A 23,422-nucleotide genomic window follows, 5' to 3' on the forward strand; every position below is an offset into this window, starting at 1 on the left:
CACCAGCACCAGCAACACCAGCACCAGCAACACCAGCACCAGCAACACCAGCACCAGCAACACCAGCACCAGCAGCAACGACAGCAGACGGTGCCTTCTGGCCCTCCCCTGCCCGGAACCACTACCAATGTACATGCTCATTGACTAGAGCAAGACCTCGTTTGACTATGTTACTGACTATGTACTAGGCCGGCGTGAAAAAGAGGCGCCACCGGAATCGAAAACCCGTCAGTATTCTGTTCTCTTTCATTTCTCAGCAGCAGGTTGAGCTAAGTTTCGTATTTATGTAGGGGCATGGGAGGTCTGTGGCTGGGCATGCCCATCAGGCAGCCCGCCGGGAGCAGTACAAAGCGAGGAAGGCGGCAGGAGGGGATGGCAGCGGGGCCGCCGTGGAGGCGGAGGATGTGGAGATGAACCTCGGACTGGCGGCGGCGCCAGTCGGCGAGGAGGGTGTGGGAAAGGGCGCTAGGGTCGCCGTGTGGCAGGACGCGTTGGGAAGCCCCTTAAGCATGTAACGTGTTTTTGGTCCTATATAATACATATTTATTTTGGGTGTGTTCAAACCCCCTCGAGTCATCCCTCGAATCACTCCTCACAACCACGTCGGGATCTAAGCCCGCGTACGCCGAAAGATTGCGGCCAAAGCGCAGGAGGGCCGTTAAGTTGGGCGTTTCTATTCCGCGCAAAATATCACGCTCAATGCTCCGAGAACGCGGGCCACCGGAGACTACAACACGCGGCCTGTGCCACCTGTCATGATGCTAGGGCACAAAAGTTTTGGTTGATGTTGTGTGTGACTTTGGATTGAAGTTCTTGGATACCAGGCAGTTGGTTCAGTGGGTTCCGAACTCCCACTGCTTTTTCATGAGACCGTGTCCTGCACACAGTTGGGAGGCTCCCGAGGGAGGTTCAGAGTTCAACGATTTCACCAATCCAGGATACGGGCTGGGATATCACGATGCGAAAGAGAAAGATGCCCAGTGCACAGGTAAAGGAAAGCCGGGAGAGCACCGCGCATAACTGTATGTAAGAAGGAAGAGTGAGTACCTAAGGTATCATCTAGACTGACACTGACCATGACAGGAAAACATCCCCCAACCGTAACCACCTATACCCCTTGGTAGCTTTTTGAATAAGAGGAGGGGAACTGTTGGAAAAATAAGACGGGGAGGACAGGGAGGATATGGAAATCTGCTTCCACCCACGGAGCCAGAGACGGCCTGGAACACCGATCCCCTCCATTCCCAACCCCAACCTCGGATATCCCACATATACAACATCAAACAAGCAAACCACCGCCGCCATATATGAATTCATGAGCCGAGAAGCAACGCATGAAGATGCCTGGGTATAAGGTTCCAACCGCTCAGGATGACCGCCCCCACCAACCCGGCTGCCCCCCAACGCCTTCACAAAAACCCCCTAGAGACAACAGAACCGCAAAACAGAGAATCACCAAACCCCTTTTCCCCTCTACACACAAGCCATAAGACTCACTCCGTAGATTAAAAGAAAGTCGGCTTGGTAAGGACGCGATACTCGACATAATCCTCGCCGTCGATACTGATAATAGTGCCCTGGCTGACGAGCTTGCCGGCAAACGGGCCGCTTTGCTTGCGTTCATACTTGACGCCCATGTAGACTTTGGCGTCCTCGCCGCCGGCCCTGATGCGGTTTGCCTCCTGGGCCGCCCAGACCTTGTTCAGTCTCGAGACGTTGTCCTGGAAAAAGGAAGCGGCTCCGACCGAGGCCTCGCGGGCGGCGGCGCGCTGGTCGGCGCGCGCCTGTGCGGCCTCGAGACGGGCAATCTCGCGGCGGGCGATCGAGTTTGTGCGCTCCAGTACGCCGGGCCCCGGAGGAGGAGGAGCTTGGCGATTAGCCGAGCGGAATTCAGGAACGTCGGGAATGCTGTACCGCGGACGGGGGCCGTTTTCGAGGCGGCGTGACTGGCGCAGCTCATCGTTTTTGGCGGCAAGAGGTGCAGTACCGGTTGTTGTTGTGCTGTTGGTCGTATTGTGTCCTTTACCGTTTGTAACGGGGGACCCCTTCATTGCGATCGGAGGCAGATCGGTCTCGTCCTTCCGACTGGGGCCGCCGACGGCGACACTGTTGGAGGCTCGTTTCTGGGCCTCATAGACTGCCTTATTTTCGTTTGCAATCTGGTCCTCAGGAGACTCGCCGAGGTCGATCTGATGCTGGCGGATTCGGCAGTATTCCTTGACCTCCGGCCTACTAAGATTCTTGAGGTGAGGTTCAAACTCGACCTCATCCCAATGGATCCAGAGGGCACCAGCGCCGTTGGGGAAGTTGCCAACAACGGGCCGCCCGTCACGAGTCTCGCGGGTTAGTTTGACCCGGAACATGTCATTGGCGCCGAGAATACCGTACACCGCATGCTTGTCGGCGGGATCTTGTTCACTGGATTGCTTCCAATAGCCGAGAAGGATCCTGGTAGGACGGGTTCCCGGGAGGTTATCGACTGGCTGCTGAGAGGGAGCTGCCGGCTCGTTCGAAGGGCCAAAGGACCCAGCAAGCCGGCGCTTTTTGGTCTCGGGTCGATTAGGAAGGATGGCATTTTCGGGAATCTCGGGGCCATATGCCACCAAGGGTTGAGTAGCCACATCAGGTGGCGGGTTGTTTTTCACATGCTCAGCTGCCAACCGGGCTGCTTCCTGATCCAATCTGGCCGCCTCTTCTGGAGTCCCGTCCTTGCTGCTCTTTTCGGCGCGGATCTTGACAAACTCCTTGACCACATGATGATTGTGGCCGACAAGATGGGCATCAAAGGCAACCTTATCAAATGTGACCCAGCTACCGCCGGGCCCGGGCGGGATTGGATACCTCTGATCCACAGGCCGGCCATCGCGAGTTGTCGCTTGGATGCGAGTTCGTAGGCGGTCCCTAACATCAATGAACCCAACGACGCTATGCTTATCGGCATCGTTTTCGATGGGCGAATCCCGCCAGAAGCCAAGGACGACGCCCTTCACACCGCCGGTGCCATGTGTTTTGGCAGGGCGAGCCATGCGGCGCGGTTCCGGCTCTTCGGCAGGTGCCGGGCTGTGCCCATTCTCGTCGATTGAGTCAGCATAGACGCCTGAAGCTCGCTTACGCTTCAGCTGCTGGGTGGGGATAGGCTTGTCCTCAGCATCATCCATCATGCTGTCCTCGGGGTTAGGGGTGACCCGAACTTGGGATGTCGTGTCATTATTCATTTTGGTCCCAACGACGATCTCATCCTCAAGGGCATTGACGGGGATACTGGAGGTTTGGCTCAAGGTATCGTCAACAGGGCTGTCCGGTGGTGGAGTAAGCTCTTCATTATTGTCCTCATTGTTCGCTCCGTTGTTTTGGAGCTCGTTGCGCTCGATGATTCTCTCAACGCCCTGCTGGGAATCCTGGATGTTGGCCTCGTGGTCATGGCTGGTGTCCTCCCTATAAGACGAATGTACAGTTAGACTCAGTGGCCTGAAAACCGAGAGATATAAGTAAAAGCTCACATGTTTGCCACATCAGCTATTGAGGGCGTGGCACGCTCAGCTGAGCGAAGTTGTTCCTCAGGGTCACTTCGGCTCCTGGGCTTGGAAACAAAGGAACTAATAGGCAGATTTCACAAGTCAGAGTCTCAACGAGAATTTCAGACGAGTGAATGCAGATTTCTTGTTGAAAAATTTGCAGGACAATGCTCGGCGTGGTGGACATTCCTTGCCATTCCCTGTCACGAAGAACAGAAAGAGACGCAATCATGAACACTCACCTTTCGATCGAGTCTTGGTGAATCGGGGTCTGGACAGCTGGTGATTCAGAAGGCTCCATGTCACTAAACAGCATTCTGTTAGCCACCGCAGTGTGGACATAGGCAGCCGTTGCCCCCTTGAGAACCGGGATGCCCTCCAGCTCTGTGGGACTAGAAATATTATAGGTGGGGATGGTGCCCAAGAGACAACTGGGCTAGGAGAAGCTGACTCGCCTTATGGAATGGGATTGCAATAGCATCGCTCTGGATTTGGTCCCTCTTGTTAGTCCTTGGAATCCTTGCTTGTAACAGTCTGAAAAGAGGAGTAGATTGGACCCGTGGAAAAACAGGAATTTTGAGAGGAAGCAAGAAGACAATGGCCCGGGAGCCACTTTAAACTTCCTATAGAGGGCACCCAGAAGCTGTGAAGCGAATGTAGAACGCATTATGTGATGAAAAGTGAGACTATTTGGAGACCATGTCCCCATGTGTCTCCCAGTTGGAAAATGGGAACGCTGCAACGACGTCTCGAAGAACAAGAGGAGATAGAAGGGTTACTTACTCATCAGAGGGCTCATCCTTGGCTTGGGTCGCTTCAACCACGCTAGACGGCGAGAAGTCAAGGGAGGGCGGCTTATCAGTTGCGCCGAGAGACTCAACGAAGGAGTCCATCTCGTCGGCGCTGGCTGCCGTCAATGACATGATGGCCAATATTGATCCTGGCAATCCCTGTCAGCGCTGATGTAGAGGGAAACTGTCATCAACGAGAGGATTATGGTAGACAAAAGTCAAGCGGTGGGTTGGGCTTAAGAGGGCCCGAGTCTAGTTTTGCCTGGAAGTTGTGAAACTCTGGCAAGCAAAACTCGTTGAGTCTAGGATGAAAATGAAAAGAGCCAGGCAATAAAGACTGACGGCCCGCAGGAATGATGTCGTTAGGAGAAGAACGACGGCGTGTAACGAAGAGTCGTGGTATGAAAGTGTTATCTTGGAATAGGGTAGGACCTCGACACGTCGACGTCGACATAATGCGCCATGCATTCTGTTGCAGAATTAAGAACAAGAGTAGTTAAGTCTCTTACCGAATCTTATGAGACGGTCAACTCAGGCCAGGTGTGTCAGTTATGTTGTTTGTCAACAGGTCGTGAGTCTTGTTCCCCTTTAAGAGATCGTGTAAACTGCGAGCGCGACAACACAGAACTGGGCTCTAAGCAATTGGTTGTATCCGTTCCAGATTACGTGTTGTTAATAGAGCAACCAGTGAGATGAGAAGGTCTTAGTAGTGCACTCAGCGATTCAAGACAACTAAGACTCAGCCAAAGACCAAGAGTATCGTATCTAAAAGAGCAGAAGCAGGAGGAACAGATGGGAAATAGGGACGGTATGGCATGAGAGGAAGGAAGAGGGAAGGGTGGGTGGGAAGGAGTGAACTGGTCTAAAGTGGGTTGATAATAATATTACTGTACTGAAACCTAGGGAGACAATGGCCCAAGTAAAGCTAAGGTAGATACCGTAGGATGACAGGATGATTCATCTGCCTTCAGCCAAATTGCACCAGTTCAAGAGCTTCTTGGATTGGACTAGGGGTTAATAAGCGAGGGACTCTTGCCAGAATGCCAAGTTCCAGTCTTCCATTCCCAGGCAATCCAGGCAGTAGCAAACACTAAATTGTTCCTTCGCAGAGAATGACAGCTTTCCCAACAGACGAGAATGTCGAGAAGTGGAAAATCCATTGGCATTTATTTGCTTTTGTCCGGCTATCCACTGTTAGCTCTAAGCTCGCCCTCGTGTCTTTTACACGGGTACTCATGCAAGTTTGGTCGACTGGGAGTTTGAACCATCTGAAACGATCTGTCTGTTGCATCAATATGATGCAACGTGTCGAGCTACACAGAATACTGTGGTATATTCTGCCAATCCGTTCCGCCGGGTTTCCCAAATGTCGAGTCCCGTCATCCGGTCAGAAGTCGGGTTTGCAAAAGGAGTATTGTGAGGAAAACTCTTGGTGTAGATAAGGACATTGCCTGTTATAGATGGAACTATGTGTATGTAATTTCCATGCAATACTTTGTCTCTATCAATACAGTGAATACAGTTGAGATACGGAGGTAGTTTCTTCTCCAAAAGAGATCTCCGTATCAGGACTGCAATGATTGTCATCATCGCTTATCAATAGCATTCTGGAATAGTGAATCCGAGTACACTGCAATTGAGGGGATGGGTATTAAACTATTAATCGGCGTGATGTCTTAATAGTTACCTAGGTCCTCACAGGCTCAAAACGCCAACGACTCGACGCTTCTCTCGTTGCAGAGAGCGGGCATTCAACTATGCTCCACTAACTTGCGCATATTCAACAACCCCATTGGTCAGTTGTCTCGCAACTCAAACCAAGAACAAACCCCAGCCTAAAACCGGGAACCAACAGACTGTGTAATGCAACAGAATGGAGTTCCTGTAGCTCATACGTGCACTTCATACATGGCCTTATCTACCAGAATATACAATACAAAGCGAGGCCAATGATTGTCTTTTTCCCCTTGACCTGGATTGTTCATGTTATGCCGAAGTCCACCAAGCAAAGTGGGTTGTCAGTCAGAGACAAGAAACAAGGAGGGACTTTGAGCCAAGGTCACGTTCAGCCATCACGGCAGAATTTTATGCCCGGCAGTTTTGGACGAACTTCCCCATCATGTGATTCTCTATATGTATATGTACTACCCAACCAACACAACGTTGTTATCAATGGAATATATGAAGTTTCGGGATTGCCAATTGTTTCATCATCATTGGACTCCCCGAGGTGTCAGTCATGCGTATCTATCGACCACGCATGCCGAACCAAACCACATACCGTGGTTCTGTCTTGAATTGCTCAAACAAATTTCCATGTAAATTGACCGATTTGAGAGGTCATGACAGTAGAGTCCGAGGGTCCGAGATTCCGTCAGCTGTGAGAGAGATTGCGCCTTCAATCTCGCAACCGGAGAATGAAGACACTTTAACTCACACAGCGGGACTTGCTAATCCTCGGCAAGTGTGAGACCCCGACTCATTCTGTGCGCTGTGTAACAAATAGCGCACGGCTAGCTGCTTGCTGCTAGGAAAAGACGCCGTCAGCAAAGCTTTGTGCATGGAATACGAGTCAAAGCCGCGTAGTCAAAATTGCTTACACTTGGATTGAACAAGCTCGTCTCGGCTTCGGGACGCTTTCCGGGCTGGGCGATTCAAGGAGGGCTGTGTTGTTTGGACAAATGGTACTGTCAATGAATACCTGCTTTGAGGCATGAGAACAACTTGCTCACCACGCTTTGCTCGCACCCCTTGCTAACAAGAGCGGAAATCAGTTCACTCTCTTAGAAGGCTTTGCAACCAACTCAACCCTCCTACTATCCTCCCATTTCACTCCCATCAAGCAACTACCTCCCTCGTCCCCTTCCTCTCCCACCACGACCCCACCTCCCACCACCATTCCCATTCCCACTCCTCGCCCCTCCCCCATATTTCTTTCCCCCACTTTTCATGTGGCCTCGAGCATCAAACCTCTCATAGATCCTCTCCTCCCCAAACGCTGCCTCCGCGAAGCGCATGTAATTGATCACCCCATGATCGACCACCGCTACCAGGCCGTTCCGGTGACCGTGCTTCAGCCGTGCGTACAACCTACCGGGGCCCGTCCACTCGGGCTTGCCCGGCGCATGCGGCGTGGCGTCGAGCAGGGCGGTGATCTCGCGCAGCGTTGGAACGGCGGATTCCTGCGCGTCGACGACGGCGAGGTGAAAATCTGGCGGGGGGTGCCGCAGTTTGGTCCACTTCTGCGCCGCTTTCCAGACGTGGAAGTGAATTGCAAAGGGTTCACCTGGGGAGTTTCGGGGATTTGAGGGAGAACGGGAGGGTTTGTGTAAGGGGATAAGGGCCATTTGCCGGTATATCGAGGTGTAGGAGCGGTAGAGGCCTGGTCGGACGAGCGGGCCGTAATGTTTGTGATGCGGTTGCGAGGTAAGAATCGAGGTGAGCCATTGCCAGAGGGTTGTCGTGGTCGCCACTGTTGGGCAACGGGTTGGTTGAGTGGTAATGGGTGGTGCCCGCAGGACGTTGTAGCCGCACCGCTTGAGATTCGAGTAGACCTGGAACTTTTGCAAGCTGATCTTGCCTCGCTCGTCGTCCTTACCGATGAGCAGCGCGTATGCCGCCTGGAGACTGAGCGGGAACCCCAGGTCGTACTCGTCGAGCTCCTCTCCTTCGCCTTCCTTAGGGGTCGTCTCAGGGGGGAATATCTCCTCTAAACCCCTCGTCGGCCACCACAGGTCCAATGAGCCCCTTTCGACCAGATATAGCGCCTCTTCAGGCAACAGCCAGTCTTTTCCTCTAGCAGGCCTATCCTTCGCCTGCCCCGTAACCGCCCGTCCGAGATTCATGCTCGCCACCGAAGACCCCTCCAACACAACCACCCTCTCCCTGATATACCCAAACGGTCTCCTCTCCTTTTCCATTTCCTTGCCCTCCCCAGCAGACCCAGCTTCCCCCTCCTGCAGTTCCTCCTGGTATCCTTCCCACCATTGAGGAAAGTACCAGCCCCTCGCAAGATTCCTCTGCGGCCCTGTATGGACTCTCGTATAGCTCAAGACATCCCGCATAGCGGCTCTGCTCTGCTCGAGAGCCTCGACCTGCGCTCGCGTGCCGTGCGACTCAAAGTCCTTCTCACCCTTGCGGATCGTCTGCGCCGAGACATGAGCATTTTTGCGGAAAAGTCGGAAGTCCTGCGACGCGGTGCCCTCGTCTTCAATCAGGTCGTCTACTGAGAGGGCATCTGGAGACACGTCCGGGGGAAGCGCGGCCGAGGAGGAAACGCCCGAGATGATAGGGCTGGCCACGCCGACAGCGGGGTTGTCATCGTCGTCAAGGGACATTGAGGGTTTCCTTTGTTTTGTTGGGGTCTCTGTGCTTTTGGCTGCAGTCGCCCTACCAATGGTCTATTGGATCTGACGCTTGGGGTCCCTGAAATCGGCTTCTTAATCCACCGTGCACGTAGCACTACCACCAATTTTGTTCACAGCAGTCTACATCAGCAATTGTAGCTGAATAATTGTGAGCCAAGTGAGTCGGCCTAGGAGTCTGATCGGATGCAACGTGGGCGATGATTGATCGATGAAAAAATTCTCGAGGCCTCCTGAGCGGGCGACTTAAGACACGTCAGGGAGCGCGGCTGAGGACGTAATGCTGGAGATGATAGGGCTGGCCACGCCGACAGCGGATTGTCATCATCGAGGGACATTGCCGTTTTCCCTCTCGTCCGTGATTTGCCAGAGGGTTAGGGTTACCCGTTGGCTCGTGCTTCGTACTCACTCAGGGGCCACTATCTAGCCAACGGGTATCGATGGATTTTTATTCCACCTCCCTAAGATACTTGAAAGTCCGTGTGAAATCGAATGTTCAGAGTGTAGTACTGCCGCACGGACCCTCAAGCTGCATGGAGAATGTGAGAAAATGTGAAAAATGTGAAAAAATGTGAAAAATGTGAGATTTTGACAGAGGTGGGATTCGAACCCACGAGGTTTCCCATAACGGATGGTCGAGAATTCCACCTAAACGTTACGCCTTAACCGCTCGGCCACTCTGCCGTGTTTTAAGAAGCTCACGAGGTGGTGGAGGGTGGCATGGGTGACGGGATTTATGTCCCGAGACTCGAAGAGCAAGTTCATGGTTTTGTTAGTATATTAGCGCACAAAATGAAGAGGAAAGGAAGGAAGGAAAGAGCTTATGCAAACAGCAGACAAGAACTCGTTACCTATTCCATTCAAGAACCCAACACATTAGTGAATGAATCATCGAGGTACTTGAAAGGGGCAACATACCAGTCCGTCTCCTCCTCCACCTTGACCTTCCCCACCGCTTTGCATCTCTGTTCTCCTTCAGCGCTTCCTCCTCGGTCCCCTCTGCTTCGACGGCCTTGCTGTCGTCTTCCCCCCCCCGAGCCCCTGAGCCCCTGAGCACTTTAGCCGCCGGCGGCCCGTCGGCCAGTCATTATTTGTTTTAGCGGCGGTGCCGCGCCTTCTCCTTCTGCACATCGATCACGTCAGTGTCTCATTCTCAGAGTGAATAGGGGGGGGCGGGGGACAGAGGGACATTACCAAACCTCTTAGCTGCAGCTGCAGCCAATTCCTCAAATCGGTGTCTCAGATCAGCACGCGATAAATGACATTCCGTGATAACGTCCAACGAACCGTCTACCGTCCTACCCTCCGGTGGCGGCGGCGGCGGTGGCCGGGCCCGGGGCGCCCGACATTGAGTGCCGCAGCGGCCTTCGGGGCAAATATCGACCGGGATCGTGACGTTCACCACCTGGATGTGGCGGGAATGGAAATGTTGCAGAATCCAGTTGGAGGCAGTTCATAACTTCTATTTTCCCCCCTTTTTTCTATTGAAACAAACTTTTGTCGGATTTCTCCTGTTTCAACGTCAGAGACTGATCGAATAGTCAAAAGAAATCAGCAACTAGAGAGCGACGACTTACCTTGGGCAAAAATGGAAACTGTTTTCGATCATTTACTACCGTCGTGTGTCACGAATTCAAGGGGCCTACCCCCTGCCCCTTTCATCTGAAGTGCCTGGGCCGTTCCTTCCTCACCATGCGAACGCGGAAGACAGGTACGAACTCCAGTGTACTCAGGCTGGGGTTAGGTCAAGTGCTTCCCCTCTGTACCTCCCGCCTTGAGCGCCTACTCTTCTCTGTCTCCATGCGAACGCGAAACGAAGGCGTGAACTCCAGAGTCATCGATCAAGGGCCGGAAGAAGTCACTAACGAACGGGTCGACATTTAGCAGTTGGGACATCTCAGGTAGCTCTAAACTCCTCAGGTAGCTCTAAACTCCTCAGGTAGCTCTAAACTCCTCAGTACCTAGTGACTCTTCACAAAACAGATGATCTTCCATTTCATCTCTTATTGCCTTGAGATGCATCAGCAATTCCCCCTGACGGTCAGATCACTATCGGCTTCCATTGCCTGTACCCATCATCACGCTACAGGTCCGTGATCAGTGGGTGCTGGTTCTGCTCGCACCTTCCCTACATCCAGATGTCCCGATCAAAGTCAGAACCACTTTCCCGTAAGTCCCCCAGCAGAACTTCCTTTTCACCCAGTTTCTTACTTTTTCCTTCTCTTCGCTCCAACGCACCGAGCACTGCTGCAGTATGCCTACTTGCCTAGTATGGCCATTCACTCAACGCAAGATGCTACCTAACGAGTGTTATATGTCCGGATCGAAGTCAAAACCACTTTCCCTTAGCTTTAAGTTGCCTGGCAGAACACCCTTTGTACAAATACCAGCTTCTTTTTCCGCCTATCCAAATCCACCGACACTGCAGTATGCCTACCTGGCTAGTATGGTCATCCCGCCACGCAAGATGCTGACGAGTGCCTAGCATAACAATTTTGAGGGGAAAAAAAAAGAACTTCATTCACGTAAGTTCCTTATCAAGATGCGCATAATAGTTGGAGAAAGCTAACGCTGTAAGAAGCAATGTCGGACAATACTATACCACCGTAATCACAATGGAGTGGCGAAGCGGTCATGATTGACACTGTTTTCTCGTTCCTGCAAAGCCAGCTTGAAAGAGGAAGAGCATGGGTCCGATTCGTCACCGGTGCGGAAAGAGGACATAATAGGTGATGATGCCCTCGGGGCCGGCCCGGAGAGGGGGTCTTGGGCGGCAGCAGCAGCAGCAGCAATAGCAGCAGACGGTGCCCTCTGGCCCTCCCCTGCCCGGTACCACTACTAATGTACGTGCCCAATCAACCGGAGCAAGACCTCGTTTGACATTACTGACCATGTACTAGGCCGGGGTGAAGAAGAGCCGCCCGCGGAATCGGAAACCTGTCAGTATTCTGTTCCCTTCCATTGCTTAGCGACAGGTTGAGCTAATCGTGCTTATGCAGGGGCAGGGGAGGTCCCAGGCGGGGCATGCCCACCAGGCAGTCGCCGAGAGCAGCACAATGCGAGGAAGGCGGAGGGTGGTGCCGGTGCCGAGGACATGGTGGTGGAACCGGCCGAGCTGGTGGCGCGGCCGAAGCCACCAGCCGGTCAGGGTGTGGGGGAGGGCACGGGGGCCGGCGGGTTTGGGGGTGCGTTCGGCAACATGAGCATGTAGTTTTCTGGTCTTTATAGATACATGTTCATTTTTGGCGGGTTCAAGACTTCTCCACTCATCCCTCGAATCCCTCCTAAATAATGCACATCTTTCATGGATTTGATGACTATTTGACCAGGAGAGGCCGCCATATATCCCTCCTACGAGCTTAGATCTCGACATGGTTGCAGGGAGCGATTCGAGGAACGAGTAGAGAGGTCTTGAACACGCCGAAAAGGAAAATGTATTATATGAAGGCGAAAACATCTACATGCTCGACGAACCCTCAACCACGCCCAACTACACGGCGACCCTCGTGCCCCGTCCCACACCATTCTTGCCGGTTGGCGGCGCCGGCATTGAGCATATAATTCAAGTTCCCTTTTCTACTTCCAACCCCCTACGGGTAGAAAGTGACAATAGTAGGTAGCACTCTTCCTCTCACCTTACCGGAGGTCGCCTGTTCGATTCACCACAGCGACCCATGATGATGGCTGTCACGACCCTGTATTATATAAAGACCAAAAAACTACATGCTCTTGTATACCCCAAAAGCACCCCCAATCCCGCCGGTCCCCGCGCCCTCCCCAACGGCCTGGCCGGGGCGCAATGGCGAGAAACAGAGGAGTCTAAGGTATCAAATGTCCAGTATACCTGGATGTGAGTTTAAAAACGAATGATGTCGTCGCCGACAAGTCTATTCAAGTTCGTATGGTCGTAAAGATGGAGAACAATGGTGGAATTCTGGCTGAGGACGTGGGCAGACCTGTCTACATATGAGATGGTTTTCCGGCGTACCCCTTTGCTCCTTCCCTTGATCATGGACGCGGTCTACGTTTCTGCTACTTCCCATCATGGTCCTGTCCCATACTGCCTACCCCTCTGCTCTTTCTCGTCATTAGCGTGGTGTACTTCTCTGCCCCTTCCCATCATGGACATGTTTTCAGCTGGTCTACCCTTTCCCTCCTTCTCGTCATGGACATTTCTCCAGCAGATCTACCCCTCCCCCCTTTCCAGCATGGACGTTGCTGCAGGCGGCTCCATTACTCCCTTCACACTTCCCACCATGTATTGGCGCTGGCGCTGCACGCAACCGACACCAAGGTTGAACGGATCGACTACCAAGAATGATACTTTGGCTGCAGCCATTGAATTGAGATAGCCAGTTCGCCCTGCGCCTGAGAAATATCTTACTTTGCTTGGGTGTATGTATGTACATGCACTTACCCATTGTGCCCAGGTGCAAGATGATACCTAGGGACATCCAGGGAAGCTACGACACCGCAATGTTGTTACGTGATGGTTGCCTAAGGTCCAGGCAATGGTAGCTGCCCACTGGCCCTGGATGGCCTGCCCGCACCTTCCCGACACCTAGATCTCGAAAGCAAAGACCGAACTGAAACGCCCTCACTTAAGTCGCGCTGCCCAGAATCTTTCACCATCTCCCACTTTCTCTTCAAGCCATCGACATTTCGGTATGCCCACCTGTCTAAGATTGTCGTTCATGCAACATGGGATTCCTTCTGTAGGCCCTGTGCAAACAGATCTGTGCCCCGGACAACATTTTCTGGGAGCAACCCGAACTCCTTTCCCCCTTTCTCTCCAAGCCATCGACATTTTAGTATGCCTACCTGTCTAACATTGTCGTTTCACGCAACATGAGATGCTGACGAGTGCCTAGGATAGCTACACATAAAATTCTCACACACAATCTAAAGTAAGTTTTCTTCGAGGTGTGTGTGATTGCTGGAGGAGGCTAACCATAGGAAGAATGTCGGACATCATCAGCACCGGCCCCGCCGCCCCCGGCTACACCAATCCGGCCGCCGACACCCCGGCCGCAACTACCCCTGCCGCCCCCACCAAGAAACATGCCCGGGCACGCCGGGCCAACCGCCCCAACCCTCTCCTACCAAGTATGTATAGTACCTTAGCTTGATGTCTCTATTTACTAGATACAACTTGGAAACGACTAACCTGTGATCATAGTCAGAGTTTCGGGGCCAAACGGCTACGAAGTAACCTTTCCTCTAGGGGCTTTCTCTTCCCGGCGGGACCGGGACCATTTATTCCGGCGAAACTTGCCGGCCCTACTTTCTTCTCTAAGTCACTATGTTTCAGTTGTCATCTATCTTTCCCAAGCAATCTCGCTATAGGTGCTAAGTGTTATCAAGTGGGGAGGGGGAGCGGGCGACAGCCGCAGCAGCAGACAGTGCGTTCTGCCCGGCACAAGTACCAACGTGCATGCTGTATGAGTATATTCTTGACTATGTACTAGAGCGGCGTGGAAAAGACGACCCACCGGGGGCAAAGAGAAACAGCGTTGTAGCAGCCATCATCATGGGTTACTATGGCGAATCGAACAGGTGGCCTCTTGATGTGGTTGAGAGGAGGGAGTGCTGCCTACTACTGCCACTTTGCCACTTCTACCCGTGGGGGGTTGAAAGTAGGAAGGAGAATTTGAGTTATATGCTCAATGCCGCCCGCCGCCAGTAGGGGAGGATGGTGTGGGAGTCGGGACAGGGCGCGAGCCTCGAGGGCCGCGGTGGCCGGACGCGGTTGGGGGGTAGTTGAGCGTGTAGATCTTTTTGTCTTCACATGCACATGCAATTCGACCACATCAAGGGGCTCAGTGTAGACAAGAGCGTCAAATGGCTCATCATTTACCGTACACTATTTGTCGGTCCCTATAATAAGGGTTGAATCTCCGTCAGCTGCTTCAGTTGAGCCAGCTATACATTGTACCCAGTTCTCTCCCTACACATAAGTCATAGTACAACGCCTTTTTGACTGTGCTCGACCTCCATCGTCGAAAGCGCCGTGGCCTTCGCTGTCCTAGACGCCGTCGTAACCTCTGTCCCAATCATCATCGCGGCCGTCGCCGTCCAGTCGATGTCCCGGTCGCCGTCCCGGTCGCTGTCCCAGTCGCCGCCGTCGTCCCAGCGGCAGTTGACGTCCTGGTCGCCGTGCCGTCACTGCCGCCGTCCCCGTTCCCGTCCCAGTCGTCGTCTCAATGGCCGTCGCCAGCCCTCTTTCACCTTGCAGGTCTTAAGGCACGACTGCGCTACTTCAGCGACAGTGGCCACTGTTGCTGGCCTCGGGGTCGCTAGCATCGTCACAGTTGTCGTCACAGTTATCCTCACAGTTATCGTCACAGTTGTCGTCCAAGTCGTCGTTGCGTCAACTGGCGCGGGTGGGGGACGCTCCGAGTTCAAGAACAGACGACACCGGAAGGTGAACTACCACAAGGGGGTTGTCGTGGGCAAGGCAATGCGCTGATTTGGCTGTATGGTTGGAACCGTGTTTCCACGCCTTGATCATGGTAATGCTCGGCTCGGCCTGTGACTGACGCTTGCGCCGCCACTTTGTCGGCGAGAAGCGCTCAACTGCGCTGAACCGTTTGTTGATCTTCTTGATCTGCCCGCCTCACCAACCGTGCAGTGTGGGCCGGCTAAGCGCTATTCGATCAACATTTTCTTGACGCCTCCAACCTCGCAGAGTCCAAGGTGCCGGATCGCATCTCGTTCACTAGCCAGGACGATTCTGCGCTCATCGAAGCAAGTAGGATTGTTAGGGTCAACCATCGAGGCGTCCTTTGCTGCTTGTTCGATGGCATCCATCTCCTCCTTACATGCCTGCTGGTCCATCGGGCATACCACAATCGCCTGGCGTAATGTGATGTCGCGAGCGGAGGTCATGTATGCCTAGAATTGGTGAGCATAGCCAACGGATGACTGACGAAGGCAAACCTACCTTGATGCTTAGGAAGAACTCAATCTTGTACAGCGTCGACGATGTGGTAAAACTGGTCACCTCATACATCGGGAACGCTGGCTTGCCCCTTTTTATGATGCCATCCGGATCTCTGAGATCGCGGGCTGGGAGTACCAGACCCAGATTCGTCATATACCCATTCTCTGGCAACTTTGTGCCTACCTGCTGTGTATGTTTCGCAATTTTATTGACCTTCCTGGTCGGCTCGTCTCCTTCAGGGTTGAATGTGATTTCCTCCTCAATGGTCAGTGTGATCTTCTGTATCGTCACCCTTTTCGCCTTGTTCATGTAGTCCGGGTTTGGCGACAACTTGACGTATACCGTAATGGGATCCAACGGCCCATAGCTCCATTTCGGGAGCGACATGCCCAAGGTCACGATATGATCCGCCGTCGCTGCCTTGGTCTCTGGTCGGTTGTACATTCCAAACGTCGACAGGGTGTCGTAACGTTGTAATGGGATGGGAAAGGTGTAGCGGTTCTGCATGCTAGATCCCTGCTGTACAGTGACGACAAGTTCGTAATAGGTCTCGGCGATTCGGCTGGGGAGTTGTAAGCTGGCTGGCGGAATGCGCCGGTTCGTCTCTTCTCCCCCGCGCCCGAAAGGGATGAAAATCTGGAATGGTAGATCCATGGCGATAACGCTCTCCGACTCCTTCCCTGATGTACAACGATAGAGCAGAACCTCCTTGCCCACCAAATCGGAGGTCTCCCGTCGCGGCGTCCCAAGATGTCGCTTCGCAACATTCTCCGCCGCCGGATGGATGGTTTCCCGTCGCTGAAGGCAGATGCGCACCATGGAAATGTTCACCGGAGCCGAAAAGCCTGCGCCCGGCCGGATCTCGACTTTGCCAACAATCCTAGGCTGCATCGTCGACGGTTAGCATTGCACAGCACAACGCACTGTGACGGCGACACAGCCACAGGAAGGATGCGACCAGACCGCTCTGTCGCATACCGTTACGCGACGCACGGGAGGAACAGAAAGAGGCGAAACTCACCAATGTCGCAGAGATCCCCGGGTAGCCCACCAAGAAGCTGCTGTTTGGTGGCCCCGATATCCTCACGGCCGCAGGAGCATTCGGCGCATTCATTCTGGAGTCGTCGTCCAGACAGCTTTCGCCCAAACAGTCAAGCAGCGCTGAGCGATTCGTTGTCGTCGTTGTTGGCAGGGCTCGACGCAGGCGCGACGGCCTTGGCCGGTCATGAAGGAGAGCCGGCGGAGCTGAGGCTGGATCGCCGCGTTAGGGCTGAGGCGAGGGCGGGACAGCCGATCTGGGGTGAGGGGTCCCTGAGATATTGCCCGCGCTGTATCGATAAGATGGCTGAAGCTGAGAGGGGGTGGGCATCACATTGCCATCCATCAAGTGGGATGCAGAGCATTCGCGGCCGGTTGGAGAGCCGGGTTTGGGGTGGTTCTGCGCAATATCGTCGTTGGGAGTTTGATTGTTGTGGGATTTGGTAACCCCGGAGCCCGTATTACGACAGCACGGATCGCAGAAGTGATGGGTGCGTCAGACTCGATGCTCCAGTCTGTAGTTCTGCAGGTCCGGGGAGAAGAGCCTTCTTTCCTCCGACGGAGCTCTTGGTCTCCTCTAATTCACGTCGACGGGAACGCTTGTCTTCGCCGGGATTGGAACCTCCAGTCTAGTCACGCTATGGATCCTCAGCGCACCACTTGTCGTGCATTAGCCGTGGCTGGCCAGAATGGTACCTTAGACAATCCCGTCCCGGGAGTGTGGTCCTATTAGCAGCGACTCGTCAGCTTGACCGAAATGAGTCGGTTCACCCGAACACTATCGAGAGACATCGACTAAGGGCTACTGTGGGTTGGCGGCGTAAATTTCAAGCCTGGGGAAAGGACATAAGACATGAATGTTACGGACGGAGGTGTCGAATTATAAAGTCCTCCGGTGAGGGCGCGGATGCTCATGTCACGCAGAAGCTCTGCCTAGATGGGACAGACGAAAGCTGAAAGTTCCAGGACCAACGAAAGCATCAACGAAGCGGAATGCATAAGTGGCAGCCTTACACTGATGAGTGGTGGGACCTACAGGTACGACACCACTGCAGGTGAAGGTGTGTGCAGTTGTGCAAGGAATGTTACGTGGCGTACCGGTAACGTACGGGTGTGAAGGCATGGGCGGTACGGGGTACCTAGGTAGGTATCCTTGCCGAGAACTACCATTAATCAGGTGTAACCCAGACTAGAAACTCCTTGGAGAATAATTGTACGCATTTTACACATGTACATAGTGTTTGATGAAAATAATCTCCAAGTACGGAGTATGAGATACTTGCAATATTGGGTTAGGTAACTCGAGGATGGCCGGGGTAAAGGGTGGTGATAATGTAAACTTGTTAGTACGACTGTCCGACTGTCGTCACCGCTGTGCCGTCGGACGTGAAGGTCTTGAGGACCTCGGGAGCTGAGAGCAGAACGGTTGTTTAACGGTGCAGTGATACGCAGCTCATGCAGGTGCTGGAAGTTGTTTATCTTCGAGATATTGTCTGAGGTGAAACCTTTTGCAAGATTGCCGCGGGATAGAAAAACGAGTGAAAGTTGATCTCATCATTCATGATCATTGTCCTTAAGAATCAAGATAGGGCGATCATTAACGTTATCGGTAGAAATTACGAAATTTACGATACATGTGTTGTGTAACACTTTCCCCTGTGTAACTTACACCTTTATGTTACGTCCTTCAACTCAGGGTACTCCATACTACATTCAACCCAAACAATGAACCTACCAAGAACAAAACCATCTTGATACTAACCTCTGCCCACCATGTCTGTCACACTACACACAAACTTCGGAGACCTCAAGGTCGAAGTCTTTTGTGAGAGCGTTCCTAAAACCGCAGAGGTATGAGCCTCACCGAACCCTTGTCACTGTAGCCAAGTCCACAACTAAAACATCACCCCCAACCCTCCAGAACTTCCTCGCGCTTTGCGCATCCTCCTACTACGACGGCTCACCCTTCCACCGCCTAATCCCCTCCTTCATGGTCCAAACCGGTGCGCCCGCCCACCCGAATCCGCCCGACAACCCCAAGGGCGGGCGGTCCATCTACGGGCCGACGTTCGAAGACGAGATCCGCCCGGGCTTGCGCCATCACGAGCGGGGGATCGTCAGCATGGCCAACAAGGGCCCCAACACCAACGGCAGCCAGTTCTTCATCACATTCGCGGCTGCCCCGCACCTGGACGGCCTCAACACGGTGTTTGGCAAGCTGCTGGGCGACGAGTCGCTCGCGACGCTGGCCAAGATCGAGGCGGTCGAGGTGGACAAGAAGAACAGGCCCACCGAGGAGATACGGATAGAGAGGGTCACCATTCATGCGAATCCGCTGGCTAAGTGAAGGTGAGGGGCCACCAAGAAGCAGAAGGACATTATTACGTCAGGAAACCTCTCCTGCGAGTGGTGCGACCGGGACGGGCACGCGTACGGTGGATTGCCGGCACGCGGCCTCTTCCGACTAGGTATGCGAGAGATGTAGCACCGGCGCATGGCAGCCCTGCACCCCGGGCTGGGCCAGGCTCCCACAAGGCAAGGTAATATAGATCGCCCTAACGCGCATCAATATCGCTGAGAACAGGGCTCAACGGGACCGGCCAGCCGATACCTACCCAGCAAGTATCTGGTTAGTCCAGCTGGCGATACCAGGCTGACAGAAGAAGGGATATGGGATTAAGGGCGACAGTTGCATGAGACACCGCCGAGGACAGTTTACAGACCCTCCCCGTGAGGCCTTACGTACCCCCAGTCTAGCAAATACAAGACTATCTCGCTTTCGTACCACTGGCCTCTCTCACATCCGCTATCGATTAGTATAAGTCATTATTCGTCATGCTATGTCTTCCTATCGTGTTTCTTAGGGACATGTTACGGGTTTCAAAATGCAAATCTCTCCTCTAGGCGTCGCCAAAGGCATACCACCCTAAGATAGCACCTACGAAGCAGCACTCCCTCCGATCTGTTATTATTTGACATCCGAGAGGGACAGGAACCCACCGACTTCCACACGCCACAGGCTTATGTTCTGTTATGTAGGGAAAGAAAGGAAACTGGCAGCAACGCACCTCTCGACCTCCAAGACAAAGGAAACGGAAAGGATATCTAGACGTGTATCTTGTAAACCGCCCACCACGCCGGAACCCCATCCAGCCATTCATCCATCGTCTGTCCGTCGTCGGCGATAATATTTGAAACGAACGCCGTATGACCACGAAGATAGCTACCCAACAAGTCTCGCACCATTCACGCGGGAAGCCATATGGCATGCATGACCAGAGACGTTAGCCCTTTCTCCGGCGCTTGGTGCCCCGTTGTTCCGGGCTGTTGAAGAGGTCGCTGCTGCTAGAAATCTCCGTCCCCGCCGGGCTCGGACTGCCGGGCTGAGAGGCAGTCTCAAACACCTTCCCAGGCTCATACGACGGCGCGTTGGCATTGCCGGCGTTGCTGTTCTGGCCGGCTCCAATGCCGGAGCCAGCGCCAGCGCCAGCTCCGGGGACAAGCTCAGCCGCTGTATTGCCGTCCAGGCTAAAATTGAAGTCGTTGTTGCCGTCCCCAGCGTTGTTCACTCCGACGCTGTCAAAGCCGGCAGCGTCGTAATTTGGTTCAGAAAAAGCGTTGGTATCGATGAATTGATCATAGTCGACATTGTCGAAATAGCTAGTATTGGGGTTGCCGTGCTCATCGAGACCCGGGATGCGACCTGACGGGCTAAGGGGCCCGAGCAGGTTGGTGAGGTTGTCGATTTGGGCGGCCTGTTCGTTTTGGAGCCGTTGCAGCGCCTCGAGCTCGGCTTGTGTGGCTTGCAGTTCGTGGAGCGGTGGCACCCCTGGAATCGAAGACAAGACCGGGGACAGCGATGGGGCCGAGGTTGGGACGGTCGGGGCAATTGGCGCAGGCACCGAGGCGGCTGGACTGATGACAGAGATGCCGTTGGAATTGGGAGGGGCTGTGGAATTGTTGCCGGCCATTATGCTAAGCATCTTCGAGCGCTGATCGTCATTCATACTGGCAGACGTCTTGGCAGCAACGTCTGTCAGGTTGAGTCCCGAAGAATTGACTGCGTTTGTGTCGTTGATAATCTTCATCATGCCTTCTTGGGGATTGCTCTGAAGCTCGTTCTTGATGTAGGAAGGCGATGTAGTATCGGCGGGGGACGTGTCGAAGAGCTCGGTGATCGTCCCAACCTGCGGCATTTGGTGAGCCGCTTGCGGGGCAGTCGGCAGCGCTGCTGATGAAGACAAGGGGTTCGCCTTGTTTGCTTGGTGATGCGGTATTGGGGGCAGGAGGCGCTGCTGACGCTTTGGGGTAGCCACTGCTGTCACGTTTTGTGGCCGCTGCTTGACGAAGCCGCCGAGGTCAACAACTCCTCCAGCAGGAGACATTTGCGACTGGCCATGCCCCTGAGCGTTGGGTATGATACTCGCCAAGAGGTCCTGCACGCTTTGGACGCCACCCTGCTCTTCCAATGATTTCCGGAAAACGTTGGCTAGGAAGTTGAGGATGGCATTGATCGAGTTCTCATGGCGCTCATGCATGCTTTGGAACATGACGGCCTGTTGGTAGAGCTGGTTCTGGTCTTGCCGCATCTTGGTGAGCATGTTTGAAATGGCAATTTGCTGCTGCTGGAGCCTCTCGATCTGAGTCTTGACCTGTATCAGATCCTTTTTCGGGAGCGGTCCAAGTTCGTTAGAAAGACCCCCTCTGCCAACCTGAGCCGTTGGCAGATTCTGCCCGTTGTACGCTTCTTCGGTGGCACCGTCTTCGTCGCTTTCGACGTCGCCCTCGTCCTTCTTCCCCTTTTTTTTGCTATTTCCGCTCTTGGGCTTGTTGATTAGCCACAAAAGATTCGGATGGCCGCGGCGGAAATAGGGGTTGTAGTATTCGCTCGGGCTTTTGTTCTTCCTCTCGCTGGCCTTCATCGAGTTGTCGGAGAGACCCACACGTTTGTGGAAGCCATACATGTTTAGCTGGCGAACGAACGAGGCGTAGTTATTGTGTTTGAATAGCTCGGGAATCAGCGTTTTGGCAAACTCATCCTCATCAAGCACGATAAAGGAATCCCCTTTGTCGGACCAGCGGATCAGATCGGTGTTTCTGGACTCATCCAGAAAACTGCAGATTCGTCAGCGCGCTGCAATGACTAAGGGACAAGAGGGACGGATTGATCATGTACCTGCTGAGCTTCTGGACGAAGGGGGGTATCTGCTTCCTCTTGGCCTGGGCCTCTCTTTTTGCCCGCTGAGCCAGCTCCTCAAGCCGCTCGATGTTGTCGTGCTCGTCTAAGGGTGTGCTTGCGTGCAAATAGACGGGATCTTCGCTGTATCCATTCCAGCTGTCCGGGCCGTGATCGAACGCGGGCCTAGCGCCGGTAGGAATGAGAGCGCGGCTGTTCTGTCGCCGCGCCAGAGCTGTTGACGGGGCCGCTAGCGGCTGCCCGTACGGACTTGATGGAGTCATCATTCCGAACGAGCTGACGGAGGGCGACGTGGTTTCCACAAAGCCGTTTCCATCCACGCCACCGTTCCACCTGAACATCTGGTCGGCTTGCACCGGCGAAAATGGCTGCGGCATCTGAGTTAGGGGGACCATCGGAGGAGCGCCTGAAGCAGGTCGTTTCCTCGGGTTGGGCGAAGACATAACACAAGCTGGCGGTGCTTGGCCAGCGCCGACTGGTTCAATGAGGCCCAGTCGTCAGCAACGCCTGCGAAATATGGAATTGGCTTTCCAGGAGAGGAGCCAATTAGGCAGCTCTGTGATGTTTGCCTATCTTCTGTCTCGCCTGGTCTAGCGTTGACGGAACTCGTGCTCTCCGCTCCTTGGCGGTATCCGGGAAGGTAGTTGAGATGAACGATGCGATGCTAGTCTCGCGGTTTGTGGCAGCCGGAGCAAATGGAAGCCGTGTGGTGCACCGAGGAGGTGGTCCTGTCTTCGATTCGGCCGACGTCGCTCAAAGGCAAGGCTCGACGTGTCCCAAAAGTCTCCAACGGAGGGGTCCTCTAGAGTCCGGCGGCGCGGCGGAGCGATGCGCTCTATTGTTCGTTTTTGGCGGAAGGCAGAGGTATCTTGTGTGGCAGATGGGTATTCGCTTTGATCAGCGCAAATTGTTCAATGCCGCGAATGGATTGTCTCGCCGATGCGATCCTCAATCGCGCTTATTGTGTTATGATCTCCTGACGCTAACAATGCCCGTTGGAGTCTGAGCATCTCAGCAGGCGCTGTGTTTCGGCGGGGACTTGCCTAGCGGATTGCGAACGATGCGCCGCGCCAAGTGCGGCGTTCCTGTTAGCAACCTATGCCTGTTAGACAAATGGACAAAAGGTTGAATGGCCTAGCCTTGCCACGCTATGAAAGTGGCGAGCGAGCGACCGGACAAGGTTTGAAGAAGAGATGAAAACTGTCGAGGCTAGCGCCAGACTTTTGGTTGGCGGTTGAGGATTCCGAGTCTTTCTACAGTAGCATGCGTGCATGCGTTTGAAGGGCGGGCAGCGATGAAAACAAAATCGGTCTAGCGAGGTTTTCGTCCGTCGAGCCAATCATCTACCAAAGTGACAGTGACCCACAAGCGGGGTAATCACGTTGATATCGTAAATACAGTAACAGTACACACTGAGTTGCGTAATTACCGCTGTGACGCCAGTGGCTGCCTGCAGTAATTCTTGTCTTACTGTGTATGTACACCTAGAAAGGATTGGCAACAGCTGCTGTGTACACATCTATCTTCAAGGAGTCCAAATCAACATTGTTTGCAATAAAGGACCTATGGAAAGG

At 53.8% G+C, this 23,422-nt stretch overlaps 8 protein-coding genes and 1 non-coding gene across 9 annotated transcripts in view; 4 read left to right on the top strand and 5 right to left on the bottom strand.

The window, feature by feature from the left end:
- Positions 1–233, top strand: part of N656DRAFT_396276 (uncharacterized protein) — a 1,122-nt gene extending 889 nt beyond the window's left edge. The window contains exon 6 of the mRNA XM_064809516.1: positions 58–233. Within this exon, the coding sequence (XP_064673306.1) occupies positions 58–144 (87 nt within the window). The 3' untranslated portion in view covers positions 145–233. The remainder of the gene's footprint in view (positions 1–57) is intronic.
- Positions 234–1,505: 1,272 nt separating this feature from the next.
- N656DRAFT_795442 (uncharacterized protein) lies at positions 1,506–4,438 on the bottom strand (the record flags this gene model as incomplete). Its single annotated transcript, XM_064817411.1, has 4 exons — positions 1,506–3,435; positions 3,501–3,596; positions 3,758–3,820; positions 4,299–4,438. The coding sequence occupies 4 exons, from the start codon at positions 4,436–4,438 to the stop codon at positions 1,506–1,508; spliced, it is 2,229 nt and encodes a 742-aa protein (XP_064673307.1).
- Positions 4,439–5,383: 945 nt separating this feature from the next.
- On the top strand, positions 5,384–5,773 carry N656DRAFT_775687 (uncharacterized protein). The gene has a single exon (XM_064814485.1). It carries the CDS (start codon positions 5,419–5,421, stop codon positions 5,746–5,748), a length of 330 nt encoding a protein of 109 aa, XP_064673308.1. The 5' UTR covers positions 5,384–5,418; the 3' UTR covers positions 5,749–5,773.
- A 1,040-nt stretch (positions 5,774–6,813) lies between these two features.
- On the bottom strand, positions 6,814–8,741 carry N656DRAFT_396668 (uncharacterized protein). Its single transcript, XM_064809518.1, has 3 exons — positions 7,039–8,741; positions 6,907–6,993; positions 6,814–6,823 (listed from the first exon to the last, which is right to left on the bottom strand). Exon 1 carries the CDS (start codon positions 8,641–8,643, stop codon positions 7,153–7,155), a length of 1,491 nt encoding a protein of 496 aa, XP_064673309.1. The 5' UTR covers positions 8,644–8,741; the 3' UTR covers positions 6,814–6,823; positions 6,907–6,993; positions 7,039–7,152.
- A 518-nt stretch (positions 8,742–9,259) lies between these two features.
- Positions 9,260–9,354, bottom strand: N656DRAFT_t31. The gene has a single exon. It is a non-coding gene; the product is annotated as a tRNA-Leu (tRNA).
- A 3,242-nt stretch (positions 9,355–12,596) lies between these two features.
- N656DRAFT_396961 (uncharacterized protein) lies at positions 12,597–13,270 on the top strand. Its single transcript, XM_064809520.1, has one exon. The coding sequence runs from the start codon at positions 12,642–12,644 to the stop codon at positions 13,020–13,022; it is 381 nt and encodes a 126-aa protein (XP_064673310.1). The 5' UTR covers positions 12,597–12,641; the 3' UTR covers positions 13,023–13,270.
- Positions 13,271–15,318: 2,048 nt separating this feature from the next.
- On the bottom strand, positions 15,319–16,727 carry N656DRAFT_702695 (uncharacterized protein; the record flags this gene model as incomplete). The annotated part of the gene is made up of 3 exons (XM_064811043.1): positions 15,319–15,564; positions 15,614–16,498; positions 16,635–16,727. The coding sequence occupies 3 exons, from the start codon at positions 16,725–16,727 to the stop codon at positions 15,319–15,321; spliced, it is 1,224 nt and encodes a 407-aa protein (XP_064673311.1).
- A 1,655-nt stretch (positions 16,728–18,382) lies between these two features.
- On the top strand, positions 18,383–19,361 carry N656DRAFT_775693 (cyclophilin-like protein). Its single transcript, XM_064814486.1, has 2 exons — positions 18,383–18,502; positions 18,573–19,361. Exons 1-2 carry the CDS (start codon positions 18,425–18,427, stop codon positions 18,996–18,998), a joined length of 504 nt encoding a protein of 167 aa, XP_064673312.1. The 5' UTR covers positions 18,383–18,424; the 3' UTR covers positions 18,999–19,361.
- Positions 19,362–19,935: 574 nt separating this feature from the next.
- Positions 19,936–22,243, bottom strand: N656DRAFT_702637 (uncharacterized protein; the record flags this gene model as incomplete). The annotated part of the gene is made up of 2 exons (XM_064811037.1): positions 19,936–21,766; positions 21,828–22,243. The coding sequence occupies 2 exons, from the start codon at positions 22,241–22,243 to the stop codon at positions 19,936–19,938; spliced, it is 2,247 nt and encodes a 748-aa protein (XP_064673313.1).
- Between the last annotated feature and the right edge of the window lie 1,179 nt (positions 22,244–23,422).

The sequence above is a fragment of the Canariomyces notabilis genome (assembly GCF_033297395.1).
Source record: "Canariomyces notabilis strain CBS 508.74 unplaced genomic scaffold N656scaffold_3, whole genome shotgun sequence".
NCBI lineage: Eukaryota > Fungi > Ascomycota > Sordariomycetes > Sordariales > Chaetomiaceae > Canariomyces > Canariomyces notabilis.